Source organism: Typopeltis vanoorti, chromosome 8 (assembly GCF_054136105.1).
Source record: "Typopeltis vanoorti isolate ZY-2024b chromosome 8, IOZ_Tvanoo_1.0, whole genome shotgun sequence".
In the NCBI taxonomy this organism is placed as follows: domain Eukaryota; kingdom Metazoa; phylum Arthropoda; class Arachnida; order Uropygi; family Thelyphonidae; genus Typopeltis; species Typopeltis vanoorti.
The window spans coordinates 95,686,720-95,706,710 of record NC_143556.1 but is presented as its reverse complement, the minus strand read 5'-3'; the positions used below and the strand labels follow the sequence as shown (position 1 = coordinate 95,706,710).

General features: G+C 32.6%; 1 protein-coding gene across 1 annotated transcript in view; it reads right to left on the bottom strand.

Annotated features, from left to right (window-relative positions):
- LOC150104205 (neuroligin-4, X-linked-like) overlaps window positions 1-17,541 on the bottom strand; it is a 197,520-nt gene extending 179,979 nt beyond the window's left edge. The window contains exon 1 of the mRNA XM_090396429.1: window positions 17,106-17,541. Coding sequence (XP_090252555.1) covers window positions 17,106-17,541 — 436 coding nt within the window. The remainder of the gene's footprint in view (window positions 1-17,105) is intronic.
- Between the last annotated feature and the right edge of the window lie 2,450 nt (window positions 17,542-19,991).

Here is a 19,991-nt window from a genome sequence, read left to right as displayed (position 1 = left end):
TAGAACTCTATCATATCCCAATTCCATTTTTTTTTTTTTGCTATAGTATTACTTGAATTTTTGGATCTGAAGAAAAGCGCACTTGTTTGTGCTTTTAAGAATTTCAAGAGAGAAAGTACTGTAACTTTCTTCAGTATTCTCTTAATACAGATTTATTTTTGTTATGGTATTTTTGTAAGAAATTAGGTGTAAATAATAAAAATACTTATTTTAAAATCAATATTAATTAATTTTTTATTCATATGTTTTAAAAATGCTTAGAAGGAAGATACACCCAAAAAATGCAGAAAAGGTGAAACTTAAAAGAATTGGACCTCTAGTATTTTTAATAAAATAAATATCTTCTTAATTTATTATATAATATATAATATAAAATATAAAACAGTGGGAATTCCGACCTGCTTGGACCTCTAGTATTTTTAAACCTACTTTTGTGAAAAATTGTAAGTCACTTCCGTTTGAAATTTATCATTTTTAAAACGAATAATTTAATTATGTGCAGATTTTGTGTTTTGTTTTCAAAGTGTTAAAGGAATAAAATTTGCATCAGTAGGGATTATACCCATCCACAAACAATCCGCTCCTATAGATATGCACAATATCATCATTGTTAGCAAATTCAAATTCCCGTTATATCTTCTTTGTATTTCTTTGAATATTCTTTTTTTTTTTGTTATTTTTAAAGAATTGAAACTTTATTTTTGAACATCTGCGCTGTAATAAATTACAAAGTGAACTATTTTTTTAATTATTGAAAAATTATTATAGAATAGACTTGTACTTATCTACAACAATTCGATGACAAAAAAATATTAAAGTAATAATAATAAACAAAATTTTAAAAGATTGCCTCGTACATCCTAAGGAACTTTCACGTTTTAATATAAATTTAAATTAAAAAAAATGTTATTTTGAATTAAAATATTGGCGTTTACTACTCATTACAAAGCTATGTTTTCATTTTAATTTATTATTTCATTTTATTTAAAATAAAATCCAATTTTTTTTTAATTTGCGAAGATTTATTTCATAACCACTGACTTATTTAGACAGTTTCTGTTTGGCTGAGATGAATTTTCTGTTTTCTCTCCTGTACAAAGAATTTATTTTGATTTGTAAATATTTAATAGTGTTGAAAACTCTGCTTTCTCTGTGTTGTCGAATACCTGCAATAGTATTAATTATTTATTTATCAGCTTTTTTTCCCCCACTTTACTCTTAATATAAGTAGTACCGGTAGGTTTGTGACTTTGTTTAGGGAATGCCAGCCAGCGTAATTTAAAATAGTGCGGAGAATATTTAATTATTTATAACTCAGTGTTGCTCTTTTATTTTTTTTTAGATGTCAGTTATACTTGTAGATGGCGTTGCTGCTTATACATAACCTTGTCAAGGACAAAATAGACAGTAGTGGTAGCATTACAAGATTTGCATTCTTTCTGATGTGCATCCATGCGAATAGCATCGAATGGAACCAATTTTCATAACCACTCTAATCCGCTATGCTCGTAGATATCACAGATGGGAAGGAGGAGGAGGACTATGGGTTCTGTTTTCTACTAGGAATGCTTAATGTAACTTCTGAATTTCACTCACACACACAATCCACAGAAAATATCCGTACTTGGATATGCTAGAGTGGCAGCTGTGAGATGCAGATAGATAACCCGGATGCCAGTTGGGACTTAGATTTTCTCATTTCTTTAAAAAAATAAGTAAGAAATAAATAAAAAAAATCAGAATAGTGAAGATATGAAAGCTTTAAATAAATATTAGTAGTAAAGATGGAGGGGATTATAACATGAACGTATTCACATCGAGAAAAAAAAACAAATTTTATTCAGAAAGTTCGTCTGCCCTCGAAAGAGGGGAGAAACTTAAAAAATTAAACTTTTCCTTTCTCAAGCAAGAAACTAACACCAAATAAATCATCTGTTGCCTCCCTAATAAAAATAAGAAGGGAAATACCGTTTCCCTTAATAACTTATTAAGTAAGTCTCTTAATAACTTATTAAGTAGCAACTTATTTTGATTTGGAGGTAGTTGAATTTAGCACGTGACCTATTCGTGTATTAAATCCGACCATTCACTGTTTCTTCGCATCTGAAAAGTATTACCCAAGGATCCAGTTTATGAACAATTCAGTTAAAATATTATTAATAATCATCAACATCCTGTAAACTGTAGTCACGTGGTAATGCCTATGGTTCAGATGTAAATACAACGCAGCTTTCAAGGTCATCATCACCCATAACATTTTTTTATTTATAACTCGGTGTTGTTCCTTTTTACTAGATGCTAGTATATACCGATTTATGGAATCCACCGCTTCGTCACAAGCAAGCCTTTCATTGTAGGCTATTAATAGATAGTTAAGTTATGGAAATATGTTTGTGTATAGGTGCGCAACTCAATGCGTTGGAGTTCCTATGGATCAGAATCTCTTTTACCGCCTTGGAACCTCAATGAAATTCATGGCCCTACAAGCCAAGGCGATTCTGACTACTGAAGGAAATGTTCTCTGTTCCATGTGCATAATAAAATGGTCACTCGGTGTACATCGAAACTGGAAGCACGAGTGGTATGCAAAAATATTGTTTATTACGATCTTGTACTACTCACAGTAGAAGCATATATGGATTACCCTGCTTATAACGTATGTGCTACTAAACCTATTGTTGCCATGGAAACATGTAAGCATAATCGCATCGGTTTTGTCAAATAAACACATAATGAGGGACTATTTAAATACCCTTGTCAGCAGACTCTAATCAGTCGCCACTAAAGGATGTCTTAGAGTTTTGTTCCCTGTGGAAATTTAAGCTTTTTCATCCCACAAATGCAATTTATAACATAATAAACTTGCTTCTGCATATTTTCCAAACAATAATAACCACACTGATGTACACATTAACAAAAATAAATACAAATTTCTTCTTCAGGAGATTTTTAACGATGAATATATATCCGTATTTTCTCCCAAAAGGATATCATATGGATGAAAAGAGAAATGCATAACGACTCGTATAGTTTCGTCCTATTTGTGTGCTCTGAGTCGCTGAGTATGACAACGAGAATTGCACGTTTACTGAACTACGAGGTGTTTCGAAACCGAAAACTGCATCATCGAGTGTTCGAATTGCCTCTCAAGACTTAATGGGATTTCCTTTGTGTGCGTATCGAAAACAAGCACTTTAGTACGTCTCGATACAAGTGATGTCATGAGTGATGTCAATTGAAAAGACAGGCACTTCAAACAACGACTCGACGAGGGCACCAAAAGCTTTCAGTCACACGCAATCCCAGCAAGAGGGTCTTGTCAACACGTGCGAATTCCAAACGCCATTGTGCACAGGGCAGAGTGAAAAAAAAAATCTCTTGTTTACTCTTAAACTGTCTAAAACGATTGCTGTTGATTTGATGGTTTTTAAGAGTGTGATTTCCCGATGAGTTTCTAAATCCTGAATGAAAATACTTCGATTGGTAGATTGACTAATTTGCATATTACACAAGTGTTTAAGTTTCGACTCATTTGAGCATGCTCGTAATTTATTCTTAATACTTCTGCTCAAACACTTTTCTAAGATTGTCACTTAAAGAGAAAGTCTTGGATTAAAATCTACTCGGAATCGCAAATATTTTTCTGTGTGTTTTACAAAGTTCTTCCTTCGGAAAACAAACCAGCCTAAGAACTCACAGAATCAATCGTGTTACATTATTGCCTTCATTCCGAATTCTTCTAATAATAAGTAGTTTTTGTCTTCATTTCCATGCAGTGCAGTTGGAACGTCAAAGTAGGGAAAAAAAAAAAAGAAAGCAATTGTTATACTTAGCTGTTAACAGAACATTCTCCAAATATTCTGATGTTATTTTCAGAATATTTCTGAGCTATCACTATCAGAGAATATCATATATTTTCTGATAGTGATATCTGTAGAATTTTTTAAAGATACAGTATAATGATGAAATTTAATATTTTTTAAGATTTCTTACCATTGCTTAAAAGATACAGAATTTCATTCCCAAAAAAAGGTTGGCGAACACAACACAAAAGTGGCTTTCATCTCTTCTTTGCAATATCCCAAACTTTTTACATCCTCCTTAAACCATCTCAATCGCCCCTTAAAAACCGAGGGTTTATAAAATCCCTTGGAAAAAGCAACCCAGATAGATGAGCCGTTCACGGATCTTAACTGCTTTTTCACAAAATTCAAGGAGGCTCCAGAAATGCTAAGCACAGCTACAGTACACAGTAAAAAACAAGAAATACAATCAAGTTTAGTGTCACAAATACAGACCTGGAATATGATACGTATTGTTTTGAAACGTCATGATTCCTGTTCAGTACATATACTATAATTCGTCTGTTATTTAGCCATTTTCAACCGATGTTCACATTCATTATCTTTGATACTGCAGCGGGCTTTTTGTCAGTTAGCTTAACAAACACTCTCGAATATACAGAAAGATATGTCAGGTGGCGCCTCTGTAGAACAGTTATGAGGAACATTGACATTCGTTTTTAGGTTGGAAAAGATCTCGATTTCGAACCTCGTCTAGGATGGGAGGAACCTTCATGAGAAACGTCCAACAAAAGTTCAAATCTCCGGGATTTCTGTAATCTCGCAAATTTTGTGCCATAAAAATATATAAATATCGACCCTCTCAGCATTATAAAAATAGTTTTTTTTTCTTTGGCCCAAAGTCTTACTTTAATTTAGAACCGCTATTTGAAAATCTGTTCATTCGTTGGCTATTCTCACATTTGAAACGATGTTCCTAAGAGCTCATCTAAAAATGCTCTAATCAATACGGGAAAAAAAAAAAAAACTATTAGTCCTCTATCTCACTAATTCACTCCAGTCGCCTTCACACAACAAACGTTCAGTTTATGCTTATTTGCATTTTCTATAAATGTTTACATAATCCCTATTCATCAGGATTGGCTTCGGCAAATCCCCCCCCCCTCGCTCTTTCTTTAGAATACGTGAAGCGACTACTCAACACTTCTTACAGTTCCTTTTCTTCAGTAGATATCGAAGATCTTTCTTAGGTTGGAAAGACATCGGTTCAAATCCTGTTTACTACGCAAAAAAAAAAAAAAAAACTTTATAAGCACTTTTTCAGCTGAAGGTGAATTAGCCGATCTTATAAGAAGATGGCAAGAATTTTCATCTCAAAAACCTCGTTTATTTATATATATATATATATATATATATATATATATATATTATATATATATATATATTGCGTGGAACAGACAAACCAGATACAAGAATGAAAAATTCCAGTCAACACATTAGATGATAAGCATATAGTAACTCATCCATAAATAACTAATGTACATTAGCTTATCATTAATGTCGAGTGTTTTTTAACTTCACACTGAATTTCTATTTTATAAGATAATTTAATAACAGTGTTTCAAAAATTAGATCCAGTTAATCACAGTTTGCATAATAGAAGTTGAGTTTCTCAATTTGCATTTTAAATCGACTCCTAAGTAAATTTCCAGAAGTGTTGTTTTAATTTCTGTTACCTTCTCATATGTTATTAAAATTCCAATTTTAAAAGGGGAGTTTCGGTTAAAAAGAAATAAGTGTTGAAACTAATAAGCATTATCTAAGTAACAATGCACGAAGCACGTCTTTATGAACTCGACGAACTTAGGCCGAAGAGTGCTCGTCATTCATGCTATAAATAGAAGAAAACCTTTCCTCGCATTATTCCCTATAGGTTCTTAGATACGGTTAAGTGTTGTTTGTACTTCACACACACCAAAAGATGGAGGGAAAAAATAGCCTTAGTTTAATACATTTCACACATTTGTATCTGAACGTTAGACTGCATGCTATAACTGCCATTTAGAGAAGCTCTCCTGCAAATACTGGCTATCCTTATGGCACTTATACAGGTGTATCCCATTGCTCTTCTTCACCACATGGGTGTCATTAAAAATAAATTCTTAATCTTGTTTCGGAACGCGATCTCTCGCTTCCCGAAGAAGAGAAACTGCGACTTATGTCCTTTCTTCAAAAATTACCTCCATCCCAAAACGATTGCAACTTCTCAGTGTTTGTTTTCCATCTAATGGAGTTCATTTTTGCCGATCTGCAGGGACGAAATGATTTTCTCGAATGGCTACACTGTTAGAAGGATGATCAATTAGCCGTTTTTCGGTAGTGGAGAAGAGATCATATTCAGACGAGCCAAATGTACTTTTCTGTTTTAGTGCTTCGGAAGACAAATAGACATGCCCACAGGGACCATAAGCGCACACAGAAGCGACCACATTAACTACAAAATAGTATGAGTTACGCCAGCTAGAGGGCGTTACCATTTACAGTAATTCGAATAGGGAGAAAAAATGCGAAAATAAAGAAAAGAAACTGAAATCTAGTTAATAAGAAAAATGTGCGATCTTATTGTTTTTTTAATACGAAATTCAAAGGTTCGATGACCTCCAATATTTAAATTATGAATGCGGAAATGATACAAACACATCGTCGTGAAAAATGGGCACATTTCGAACCTGCAATTGACAAACTTGCAATATTAATTTCAGCAGCAGATTTATAAAAATTGTATTGTTATAAAAATGCTACTATATTGGTTGTCTACCGAACTGGTCAGTTATTTGAGAAGTTCAATCTACAAACAACAATAGTGTATAGTGACGTCATTCACTAGCACAACAATAAACCTAGAGCCATTTTTTAATTTATGTATTGTATCTTTTATGTCAGAATTCCTAATTAACTTGGAATATAAACTGCACTTTTGTATTGTTTGTCATTTTGTAAAAGGGTCTGATTTAAACCAGAATATAAGTAAGCATTTTTGCAAATGATTTGGGATGCCAAATTTTTTTATATGATTGGATTGGTATTTTAGAAGATTTGAGTCGAAAAGAGTAAGCGGAGTGTATTCTCTTAATCGGTAAAGAATAAATGGTCGTGTGGTTTCGCTTGATCATTTTGCTCGTGGTAAATAAAGTTTTTACCTTTATATGATGTTTTTATTTTATTTGGCTAGTAGCGATGATTCCATCGTTTGATCACAGTGGCTTAAATCAAATATTTTAAGTGTTTCATTAATTTTATATTAACAGAAACAGTCCCGTAGGAAAATTTCCAGCATAACTAAGTTAATTTGGTTAATCCGAGAATATACACAGATAACAAACACAATACAGTAATCCTGTGTGTGTGTGTGTGTGTGCGTGTGTGTGTGTGTGTGTGTGTGTGTGCGTGTGTGTGTGTGTGCGTGCTATAATTCCCAATTAATTAATTTGTAATCAAAAACAGAAAACAATTGACATTCGAGAAAATACTACAGCTTTTATAATCCACTTTATTAATTAATCACGTTGTCTTCAAGCCCCTGCAATCAGTAAATCCAAATACGAACTTCACGTCGCTAATAGTACAAATTGCTTTAACGTAATCCCATCATCACTGCACCTGCAATGAATCTGCTCATGTGACCTATGATAACGTAACATAAATTTCATAACGTATCCTTTAACAGTGTTAATTCCTTGTAGGTATTAATGCATGTACTCTCGTTTCCATTGACAAAACTAATATTAATTTTAACATAGATTCTTCAGTCCTGTTATACGTAGATCTGTATTTCTTAATAACATCTAAACATTTCAAAACGTTTCTGCTATGCCGATATTTAAACGACAAGCTGTTATGGGATTCTTCATAATTCGATACGCGAATTACTCTTGAAGAATCTTAAAAGAATGGTGCATTAGATGGTTTAAATAAACAGGCCTGGAAAATGTGGCAAATCACGCTTTCTGAAAGACCAGCAAGCATAACATTGATGGCAGAGCATTGATTGTCGGAAAACTTTCAAACACAAGTTTTGTAACAACTGCCACGAGGAAAATCGATTCTGTAGCATCTCTTCAAGATTACTCTCTCTCTCCCTCTCTCTCTAGTAAGAAACTGAAAGGTGGGTATTGAGGATTTACAAGAACATGCTTTCCGTTTTACAGTGCATTCACATTTAGAAAATCTTGTCTGAATCTTGCCTTAATTCCAACTCCTCTAATTCCCCCATGGACCGAAGTGGACACAGAAATCTGCCGTTGAACTCTTAAGATAAAATGTCTTGAGATAAAATTTCAGTGTGAAGGCACAGTTTGTACAGAACGAGTTTATCTTTGTCATTGCTTAATAGAGAGAAAAACTGAGAATTTGGAAATCAAAAACATCACTGCTTTATGGTTAAATAGAAATACACGGCGTTGAATGAACGAACAGGTTCAGTGTGAATGTAAACATGTTTTTCAGATTCCATCCATCAGAAGAGATTTTCAACAAATACTTGAATTAAGCTCGTAAAAGAGGATTAAAAGATTTCGAATTTTTCTTTTCACAAAAATAACTGAATAGAGAATTCATGCATTGATAGACAATGCATGAATTCTCATCTTCATTTTGGACGGAATTATATCTTATTGGAGGTCAGTGAAGGTGATCACAATTATCATCATCAGATTGAAAGGGTGGAAAGCTATTGAGAAGATTATTCTGCTAAATATGAAATGCGCTACGAAAGGTGTGCGGTTTCTCTCTTAAAAAGCTCGTAAAGAGGATTGGAAGATTCCCCTTTCGTATATTCTCCTTTCACAAAAATAATCGAACAGAGAATCCATGCACCGATAGACAAACTAACAAAGAAAATGAAAATAAAAAAATAATTTCACTGTTGAATGAAATAAAGTGCGCACACGCATTTAATGAAACAAAAGTATAGTCAGTCGTACATTATTCAATTAACTGGGGGGGGGGGGGAGAGTAACACTGTATAAAACCATACCCGTGTGAAGATATAGCGAATTATTTAATATTTATATTATAAACATTTGTACTTCTACAAGTGGAGGCTATTTCGTCGTTAATTATTTTTGCTCCTATATGCTGAAGATGAAGATGAAACATCTTCAGCATCCCCTTACCGTGTTAATCTTAAGAACTTGGCATCAAGTAACTTGGATACACATAAACTTAATTAATATCGAGAGAGGTTAGTTATCTACATGCCTGCTACATCTATCGAAACGTGTGTTCTTGGGCTGTTTCGGGGGATGTGAAATTCTACCAACTTCTGTAACACTGATCTTCACATTCTCCACGGGATTTGAACGCAGATTTTTCCAACACAGGGCATCCTCTATACCAAACGAACTATGAAGACTCTTCACAAAATAGATTTATACTTTTTAGCACATCTTAAAAGATAGATATATATTTACATATCTTTGTGTATATTATTGTATATATATATATTAAAGAATTATCTCCCACACAAGAAGAAATCGATAAATTCAGTACTTACATACTTTCATGTTGATTCTTGTTGTTAATAGTTTTCTGATATTTCTCGTCCCAAGAAAATATTTTCTTATCCTCACTTCTTTTTCCTCAATTAAGTCTTATAATTACATTTCAATTCAATTAACGTCTCCCGTTATTTAAGATGCACAAAATCTTTCGCGTAAATGACACTGCATTTAAAATCAATAATTGAGAGAAGTATATCTACAGTTGTTTCTATCAGCAATATATTAAAATAAATTACAAATGTTTCTCTCCCGCTCACGAATTCGTTAAACAAACAGGTATTTTAAAAATCCTTCAAATTACATTTTCTAACACGAGAGGGCAGCAGTTTAGCTCTTCGTAAATGTTCATTTGAAAAGTAATTTTCTTTTCTCTTATGTCTGAAAACTGGATAAGTATAGGATTAAAATCCTCTTTTTAATCTTATCTTAGAATAGTTGTTTTGGAGGGGAAATCGCATTAGGTGATCCATAGACGCAAAATACACAGAATTCAATTTCACGTGTATATTTGTTTTTGTATGAGTTTGTTGATAGAAATTTGAAAACGTTGCAATCGTCTATATTGGCTTACTCCGTCAAAATAATTTAATATCACGCAAACAAAGCATGTCCGTGTTCTGATTAATTTCTGCTTAACATACAGGTTTAGGTAATTTTGTTATATAAATACTGTTTTAAATAATACATCTTCTATGAATTAAATTAGTAGGATATATTAAAAAACGTACTAGAAATTTAAAACAAAAAATTACTCTTCATTATCTATGTCGGAACAAAAAAGAAAAGAAAAAAAAAGGTAAAAAAAGCACATTAGTGCCACCTAACGGTCAAGCTTTGAAATAAGTATTATTTTAGTATCTTAGAATATGTATTTCCTCCTATAAACTGAAACTGATGTGTAGGAAGGGGGAGGGGGGTTATAAAATAGCCCTGAAATGTGGGAAGGTCAATTTACAGAATCCCACTTATTCTCCCCCGCTTTTCACATTTAAATTCCATTTACAGATATATTGTATGAAAGTAAAAATTGTAATTATTGAAAAATATTTAATTTTTAAATATTTAAAATGATAAAAACTGTCCCCACCCTTTTTTTTGCTTCTATCTCGTAAATTATAGAAGGTTGAACAAGAATTAAAAAAAAAAATAAACTATATAATTACTTTATATATAGAAAGCTGCGGTTTTAAATTCATATATAAGATTTATTTTTAAATAAAAACAAACCCATCCCCACCGTAGCGTAGTCGGTAGCGAAAACGCCCCTCTAATTAAAAAAAAAAAAAAAAAAACGCTTGAATTCGAGTCATTATATCGAATTCAGGACACGTCTTTCCTTCTACAAAATAGATAAACTGGACCAGAGAATACGCATATTGATTCAGACTACAGAGAGAGGATGAACCACTATCAGAGCATAATTAGTTTAATGAGAGAGCTAAGTGTATCTTTACGGCATTTAAGCCTAATGCGTAACTGAAAACATATATATATATATATATATATATATATATATATATATATATACACACACACACAAGAACCTTTCTCTAGTACTATTTTCGATATATCAATTATTGACTGTGATACTTGAGCATCGTGTAGATTGTTTGTTAACTGGTGATCAACAAAATTTTATATTGCTTTTGATTGCTTTCTTTCAAAAAGCTGTTATTGTCTTTGTTTTTTGTGCGATTGTTCCCTTCAAAATCTAATAAACAATGTGAAAAGCAATTAAAATACTAATATTTCTATTATTTGAAATTACTATAATATATGTATTAATTTATTATTTTACTGTATCAATAACAAATCATACTAATTTATTAATTTTTTTAAGAAAATAATCTTTTTACATATTTTTTCACTTAAATATTAAGTTTTCTTTTAGATTTTAAACAAATTAATTATTTTTATTATTATAATTATATATATCTAACCAGTTAAAATGAGCCACCTTTACAAATATGCTGGTTCAAGTAAATTTATAGGAATTTTTAGAGCAATGCTTTTTGAAGAACGTATTAGCTTCTCTGCACTAATTCTTAGAAATATTTTAGAAAATGCAGTTCTTCATAAATATCATCACTGATATTTATGCCGATAAAATTAAAGATACTTTAAAAAAACACGAAAAAATCAACTGTGAAAATAACATTGAACAAACAAGGAATATATCCGACTTTATTTTCTTTGTTGCCTAAGTACCCCCAAAAAGAATTCTCCCTATGAGTTTAGGATAAAAATATTACACACACGACCTATAAACTAGTAGAACAAATGCTGTTGCAGTCAGTCAAAGAAGATTTTCTTGGGAAAAATAAACAGATTTGAGGACACGAATCCTATTACTACAGTAAGGTAGATTTCGTTTATCCCCAAGGAACTTTCATCTGTCAATATAAGTGTGGCGAACTAAAGAATACTTTGTGGAAAAAATAAGGCTTTGTGGAAAACAGTACTACATTCTTTCGCTCTTCCCCCTCTCCCTTTTAACAGAAAGAGATATTTTTCGTCAAATATTTTTGTCAGAGTAATCATTGTTTGTATTATATGTGCAATGACAAATGCATTACCATTGTTTCTGAAAAAAAAAAAAATTCATTACTTAATACTGCATTACTGTAATATAGAATGTACTGTTGCAAAACATTTTTGCAACAGTTAGTTCTATATGTACCGATTCTTTCGAAGTCAATTATTGAGAACTCACGTGATTAGCAATTTACTAATTGCACTTCATGTAATTCTGTATTAGAGTTTTTAATTAGTAATTATATTGCGTGTTAAATATTTAATCACATACTTTATTTGCTATCTTTTATTTTTTAAATTTATTTTTTATTTATAAAGTAAAATTATACACCATTTTCTTTTAATATTTTATGCTTTGAAATTCGAGTTCCTTAATCAGCTAATCAATGGAAGAATCGACCGTGAGATGCGGTGATTAATACCCTTAGAGGGTAGTGGATGGCAATGCTGTAGCCAATGAAGTTCTGAGGCTCGGCTATTGCTGGTACCCTCTTGCCATGATCAGAGCTTTAATAGCTCAATCATACCTTATCCCTACATTGTCCTCTACAGATATCGGGGAGATGAAAAGAATTCTTGCTTCGCCCCTTTAAGCCAGTTCTCATAAGAACTATAAGCTAAGCAATGGAAACATTCCTTTGTATGAATCATTGTATACTGCATACAATGATTCATCTTCTGTGAATTAAATTAGTATGATGTATTAAAAAACGTACTAGAAATTTATAAATAAATAAAAAAACATCTTCATTATCTATATCTGAACAAAAAAAAAGCACATTAGCGCAGCGTAACGGTTAAGCTTTGAAATAAGTATTTGGATATTATTTTAGTTTCTAGAATATGTATTTCCTCCTATAAATTAAAACTGACCTGTAGGAGGGGGGGGTCATAAAATGATTCTTTCTTTAAGAAATTAAAGAATGACTCTAAAAATTAAAATACTTTTTAAGTAGAATTATTGCTGAACTATTGATTTCGTCTTTTTCTTTATATTTAGCTGTAAGTGGATCAGCACTACCCATTAAAAGAAAGTTGTACCGTACCAGAATTAACCATATAAGATATACTTAGGACAGTTATAATGCTTTCTATCTAATAAGGTAAGTGTATCATCTAGTTCACCGCAGATACATTAAATGATTGCAGAAAACAGATTTTGTCATAGTTAATGAGCTCTCCGGAGAAATAATTCCATTTCTACGAAGAAATGCTGATTTCCTTGCATTATATAATAAAAGAATATTGAGAAAAATTTAGTTTGGATTCTTAAAGGTTAACAATAAAAAAAAATGGAAGAAAGTAAAAGAAATGGCACCATTCAAATTACAAAATTAATCAGTTTAATGGGAAATATCCCTGATGTTTCTAACGAACAAAAGAAAGTACTATTAATTTGGGAAGATTTTCAAACATAAGAGTTAGAAAGATTTATGGAAGACTACAAAGTTTAGCTGAAAAATGTGTGCAGCTTCCACATTGATTTTCTTAATCTTATATTAGTAATTAACTTCGAATATACCGGTTAAGAATTTTTATTAATAGAAGACTGTGTCTCGGTACTACAGTTTATATTAAATGCCGCACTTGATTTTGTAATAATGGTCACCATGGTTACAAAGATATAGACAATTGTTAATTGATGAAAAGCCAACAGTTTATTCATTCCATAGTTAATTTTTCATTTTATGGGAATTTCAAAAACATAAATAAAATTTGCCTTTAGTAGTTTACGAAACAGTTATTTCTAATTATAAAAAATATAATTACATTTTGTTATACTCTGTGTAGTCTTTTGATCGTACACTTTGAATAATTTTACGAAAATCATTTTCATCTCACGATGTGATACAACCATCTTGCTTACTGGATGCCTGAAATGCCATAAAATTGTTTGCTGTGGATAGTAATCCTAATATTTCTACTCTTTCAACGTCCTGTTTGGGAATTCTTTGCCAGTGAGTTTTGGTGACAGGTTAGTGTAGTCGGTATTGTTAATAGAGTCGCTGGTTCTGTTAACAATGCTAACTTACTTATATATGAATAACAAAATGCTAAAGAACTAAAATCGTCATCTATGAGACAACCGCCAAACTGTCATACATTGAATAGATGAAGGAAAGTACATTGATAAATAAAATAAATAAATAAAAAAGTTGAAATATCACGAAATACTGGCATTGGTGTGTGTGTGTGTGCGTGTGCGCAGGGGGATTACTATATATATTTGTTCCTCAAATTTAATAAATTCTTATATTATTCAATATTTGAAGAAAAAAAACCTTCTGAATTATTTATGTCGTTTTATTTTCACGTTGGTTGAATGGTTAATATTATTAATTAATTATAAAGAAATTAAGAAAATAACCTGATACGCATAAAAGATGTCTCCGTCAGTTGGTTGCGGTCTTAGAATATGTCCGTAATTGAACCTGACAAAGATTCGTTCAATAAGCTACTCTTCGTATAGCCTTACATTTTTTAAGAAGGGATACTACAATGAATGCATTAAAATATCCATAAATGAGTGTCATCGAAAGGAATGGCCTGATTTAAAATGGTATTTCCTCAAGGAACCCACCTGGAATTCTCAAATCTTCATTGAACCCATTAATTGTTATCAGCGGCAGAACCCCCAAAAATTGTAACGTAATGCTGAAATTCAAAAATAAATATGACAATTGAATTTTGACAGGGAGAGATATAATTGAATTGTTGGAAATCAACAATGAATATTACAACTGATTGTTACGATTAAATAACTGAGGAAATAATATCTATGCGTTGTGGATTATTTATGCTGATGAAAATCAGCAATGAACGTAACAGCTCATTATTAAAAGAGTTGAGTGTAACAGTTCATTGTTAAAAGGCGTTGAATGTATCAACTCATTGTTAAAAGAAGCTGAATGTAACCAATAATTGTTAAGAGACGCTGAATGTAATAGCTAATTGTTTAGATATTATTGATTATTTTTAGAGATGTTATTGATAATTTAATCCATTCTCTCTACATTTGTGAACTGCTGTTAACCTTATTGAAAAAACTCGACTTGATATTCAGACAAATATGTTATTTCTATAAGTTAATTTTTTGTGTATTGATAAGATTCGATATAATCAAGGGTGTGAATCAGTCTGAATTCTCTTTAAACTAAGATAATCACATACAAAGAATCAGTCTAAACTTTCTTTAGGTTTAAAACATATCACACATAAATGAGCTCATAAAGAAACAGAATTGCGAAGATAAAGTCATCTTCATTCTTTGAAAATCATAAGCGATGTGTGTGCTTGCTTTGGCTCTAAGAATCACTGTATCACCAAATAACTAGAGTAAAGTACTTTCTTTTCTTACTCGTTCTCTACAGCTAGACGTTATAAATTTTCCGTAGTGTGGTAGACACATCGTATTCCAGCTCAGCTCTGAGATACCGAGCTGAATGTGCCACATTCCAAAAATTTATAACACTCGGTTCTATTGTGAAGAGAAGAGAAAACAAGTACTCTTCTGTGTTTTATTTTGTAGCAAGGAAGCCTCGGTATATATCTTTATATAGAAAAAAATTATTTCCGCAACTGGTTTTAGTATACTTACTTCTAAAGCCCATGGGTTGGGGGGAAATGAATTATGGAGAATATTTCCTTGAATAATATTTCGCAGTTCAAAGTATTAGGCATCCCATAAACGAACTCTTCATCACTTGGTTTTAGATAATGTCAAAAGAAACAGTGCATTTCTAAAGATAATATTATTATATGTACTTATAATAGGGATCATGATTTTAGCCTCTTGTCAAAGAGGGTTAGTAGAGAATGAGTGAGAAATATAAAGTAGGAGGAATGAGAAATAATAAATAAAAAAAAAACTTAAAGAAATTAATGAGACAAAAGAAATACGGATGGAAATTCTCACATTGAGAAGAAATTGAACTGTCAAAGAAGAATTAGGAAATATAAAAGAACAAATAGAAAAAGAAAAGAAGGATAGTGAAAGTATGAGGAAAACAGTCGGATACGAAAATATATAAGAGTAGATTTAAGAAAGGATACAGTAATCGCCATGCTGCGCTACTCTTTGGTTTATCTGCGGTACTGGGTTCGTCCTTCTTATGAGGAACGAAATAAACTTCTACGTTCTCTCTTTTATTCCTTCTTTGCAATTAAATTTCACTGGATACTTGAATCAGTCCTTGTGGTCATAGAAAAATACGTTATTCTAGTTAAATAGCGAGAGATTAATGAAGTCTTTCGTGTTAAAGAAGAAAGCATTGCTATATTTCTTAATTTTAAGAATACAAAAGTGCCCAAGAGAACAACTGATGCAAATTGGCTGATTAGCTACACGACTATTACGACTATTGTATTGAATAATTGGTTTAGACAGGTAGCGCAATGGTTGCCCTTAAAACGTCCTATCATATAGGAGTCGGTACATAAATACTTTCTTTTTTAAATGTTAGTCCATGTGTAAGTCAATACTGAGATTATTACTTTTTTTTTTTTTTTTTGCTATGTGTTTTCTGATCATGTATCTAAACTTTCGGAAAATCCTTTAAAATTGCTCCAGTTAACAACTGCAATTAATTAATAATATCACACACACACACGGAGGGATAGAGAGTAGTAGTATATTATTCTAGTCAAGATAATATTAATTCATCGGAGCCATATTCAGTAATACCTTCTAGCGTTTAACATTTTAATAATATTAAGAGTAATGTTTGCATTTCGTATTGTGACCTGCTTATTTCACTTCGCGAATATCTCATTTTAGTTTCCAATCTAAAAGGACGTCTTAGTTTCACTTAGTACTAGAAATGGAACAAATTAAGCCTCTTCTTCTGCCGTTAATTGCACTTAAAGATAAGTAGCGAACCGAAAGAGAGAAAATAAGAAAAACAGATATTCGCCGTCAGGCAACTATTTTCAAGGAGATAGACTTGAAAGCATTACAAACAACACACTCTTAAAGAATGTCAGAAAAATCTTCGTATCAACGGATGAAAAGAACCATCCACTTGAATCTCCTATCATAAAAATAAGACGATATATTTTAGACATGGAAATAATTTCACATTAATTTCATGTCTCAATTTAACATCGACTAAATATTCCTTTCAGTTTTAATTGTACACGAAATTTGCTTCGATTAATAATTTTTAATATATAAAAAAGCGTCTTAAGCCATTGATTGAAAACTCACCTACTGAAGGAGCATAAATGTTGAGATACAAGCAGTCCTCACTCTGATTCTGCAGATACGGTAACAATCTCCGTAGGTAGTCCAGTCTTCCTGCAGGCATAATCTTCAGTGCCTCTGTTTCATTCTTAATGTTAGGAAGCTTTTGTGGACACACCGGGCCAAACCGGTTAGCCATACGCACACCTCTCCAATGAGCCGGTGTTACTGGAGGCATGAAGCGTAAAGATCCCGTAGGAGGGCTGGCATAAGGCACTCCCAGAAACACATCCACAGGCTGTAACTGGCGATTTGTAAGTGTAGTGATGAAGCCGCGCAGTGCTCCGTACTTTGTAGTCACGACGCGGGATAGAGGACGACCGGTTTCCGCCAGAATGTGAACGCTGGCCGTCAGCAGTAGAAGAGTTACCGGACCGGTTACAGTGGAAGCAGATAACATGCTGTTACGGGAAAAAGATGACTAAGCGAACACTTCAACTAGAGATGAATACTCACAGAACGTGTAGCACATCTTGGAACACGGAAGAACTTACATTTTCGTAATAATTAGTCAGCGCTCCTATTGGGATTTATCTTTAGAGATGCTTCTCTCCATGTGTGGCTCATGTAGCATCCCGTTTACTAACAGAAGAAGAAAAGGATGAAAAAACGAGAATGAGAAGATACCAAATACAACAAGTAGCCTTAGAGAGTGATTTATAAAGACTGCCCAAAACGGTACGAACTAAACAATAGCACTGAACATAACACTCGGTTTTGCTCTTTCTATTAAAAAAAACAAACAATCGACTGTGATTATTCCAACAATTGAACTTGATTTTTTTCTATTGTTTGTCCGAGTTACGGACTTTTCCTTTTTTTTTCCCACGTACTCCCAGTACTTCTTGTTAATGCTGTAATTGGAAAATCACCCTGAATAAAGAACCAATGAATCCCCGCAGCATAAAAACAACTTTAAAATACATTGTCCACATAATAAAAATTAAACAGATCACGAAGTCATAGGAAATACTGATGAAAATGGTTTACAATCAACACGCTCCGAGAACACCAGCTCCTAAGAGCTCGAGATGTCGCTCGCCACACAGTAGCCGGAGCCAAATAACCTACGCATGCGTCAAGTGGAGCCATCTCCATTTCGGCAGTGGGGAGGAACAAGTCGTCGTGTAACAATCAGGTCTTTGGTCTTATCTGTCATCTTATAAATAGTTCAATTATCAAACCTTTGCCAATAAAGAAATCAAAACAATTTGTAATGAGTGTGTCTGAAGATACGACCCAAAGATGCAAACCATAGTATGACAAGTATCTTTAAAGGCTTTATTTTCTTGTCTTAAAGAACATTCCTTATATCCCTCCCCCCAAGGAAACATGACTGTTTGCATAATACACTTGATGAACTAGCTACAGTAATAAGGTGAAAATAAAACGTGTTCTGTATAATTTTAGCCTGACTTTCTTTAAAGAAAGCACGTTCTTTGGCAACTGTCTATAGTTAATCGATTCATCTTAGATTATACACAAGAAATAACTTTCCCGGTGTTCATAATTGAATATATCTATTCGTTGCTATGGTAACTTTCATTGTAAAGCATACATGAAGAGGGTTCTCGTTGTTATTTTTTACATTCCTAAGACTTTCAATATTCTAAAGGCAATCAAATCACCAAATACGGAATAAATTGATTTCCTTTGAATACCAATTAAAAATTGTGAGGAAATTTTAATTCGTGTTTCTTATAGTCCTTATAAGGACTGGCTTAAAGGGGCAAGGCAAGAATGCTTTTCATCTTCCCCGTTATCTGTAGAGGACAGTGTAGGGATAAGGTGTTATTGAGCTATTAAAGCTCTGATCATGGCAGGAGGGTAACAGCAATAGCCGAGCCTCAGTTAAGACTTCATTGGCTACATCATTGCCATCCATTACCCTCCGATGGTTCTTATTCTTCGGTCTTCAAAAGACCACCCCTCTTTTCAGTTTCTTTGCAGACAGAAAAATGAATGTACATGCTACATATTATAAATGAATAGGTGTGCGAATTATGATGGCATTATTTGGATATTTAATGAAGTTTTGAGCAAAAATTAATTTTTTTTCTATTTACTCATTTATCGATTTAAATAAAATTAAATAAAAAGCTTTATTTTCTTACCGACTTTTTTAAATACCATATTCTGATATTTCAAAGAGTTACTTGCTCCGTTTATGCATACATTGATGTAGAAAACTCAACTTATCATGCGAAAAAGAAATTTCTTGTTAAAATCACTGTGATCTTCATAAAGTATTCGATTCTTAACTATATTATATTCTTCCTTTTATATTCTTCCTTTTGTTAATCTGTAGAGCACTGACTTTTTGAGCAGTGCATTAATTGGACTCCGAGGAGTTCCATTCAACATAGTTCGCCATTCTTCATTGAATCAATGACATGCAGTTGTGGTTATCGGACTTGCTATTGTTTCATGGCAATAAAGAGAAAGCCCGTAGCTGGAAGGGAAGAAAAAAGTACCACCGTCGAATGGCTTCCATTCGATTATCCTTCGTATTTGTTGGACATCTGGTTTACCGACACATTTGCTTCTGTTTATTTGGTTCGATTAAGAAATTAATTATCTGCAGAATACTTGGCATTTATTCCTAAACTAATACACCCCCTCCCTTGGCGTTAAATTAAAATATTTGCTGTAAAGTTTGAACTTTATTATGAGAAATATATAGATTTCTGTGATATTATTTGCCGATCAAGCGATTGGACTGAGTTGGGAATGAATACCACACACTGTACAATGCTAGTGTAATTATGTCTCGAGTTTGACCCATAAAATAGATGTTATACACGATTCTGCAAGTTACAGTAAGACAACAACCAAGTTTTGACTTCCTGA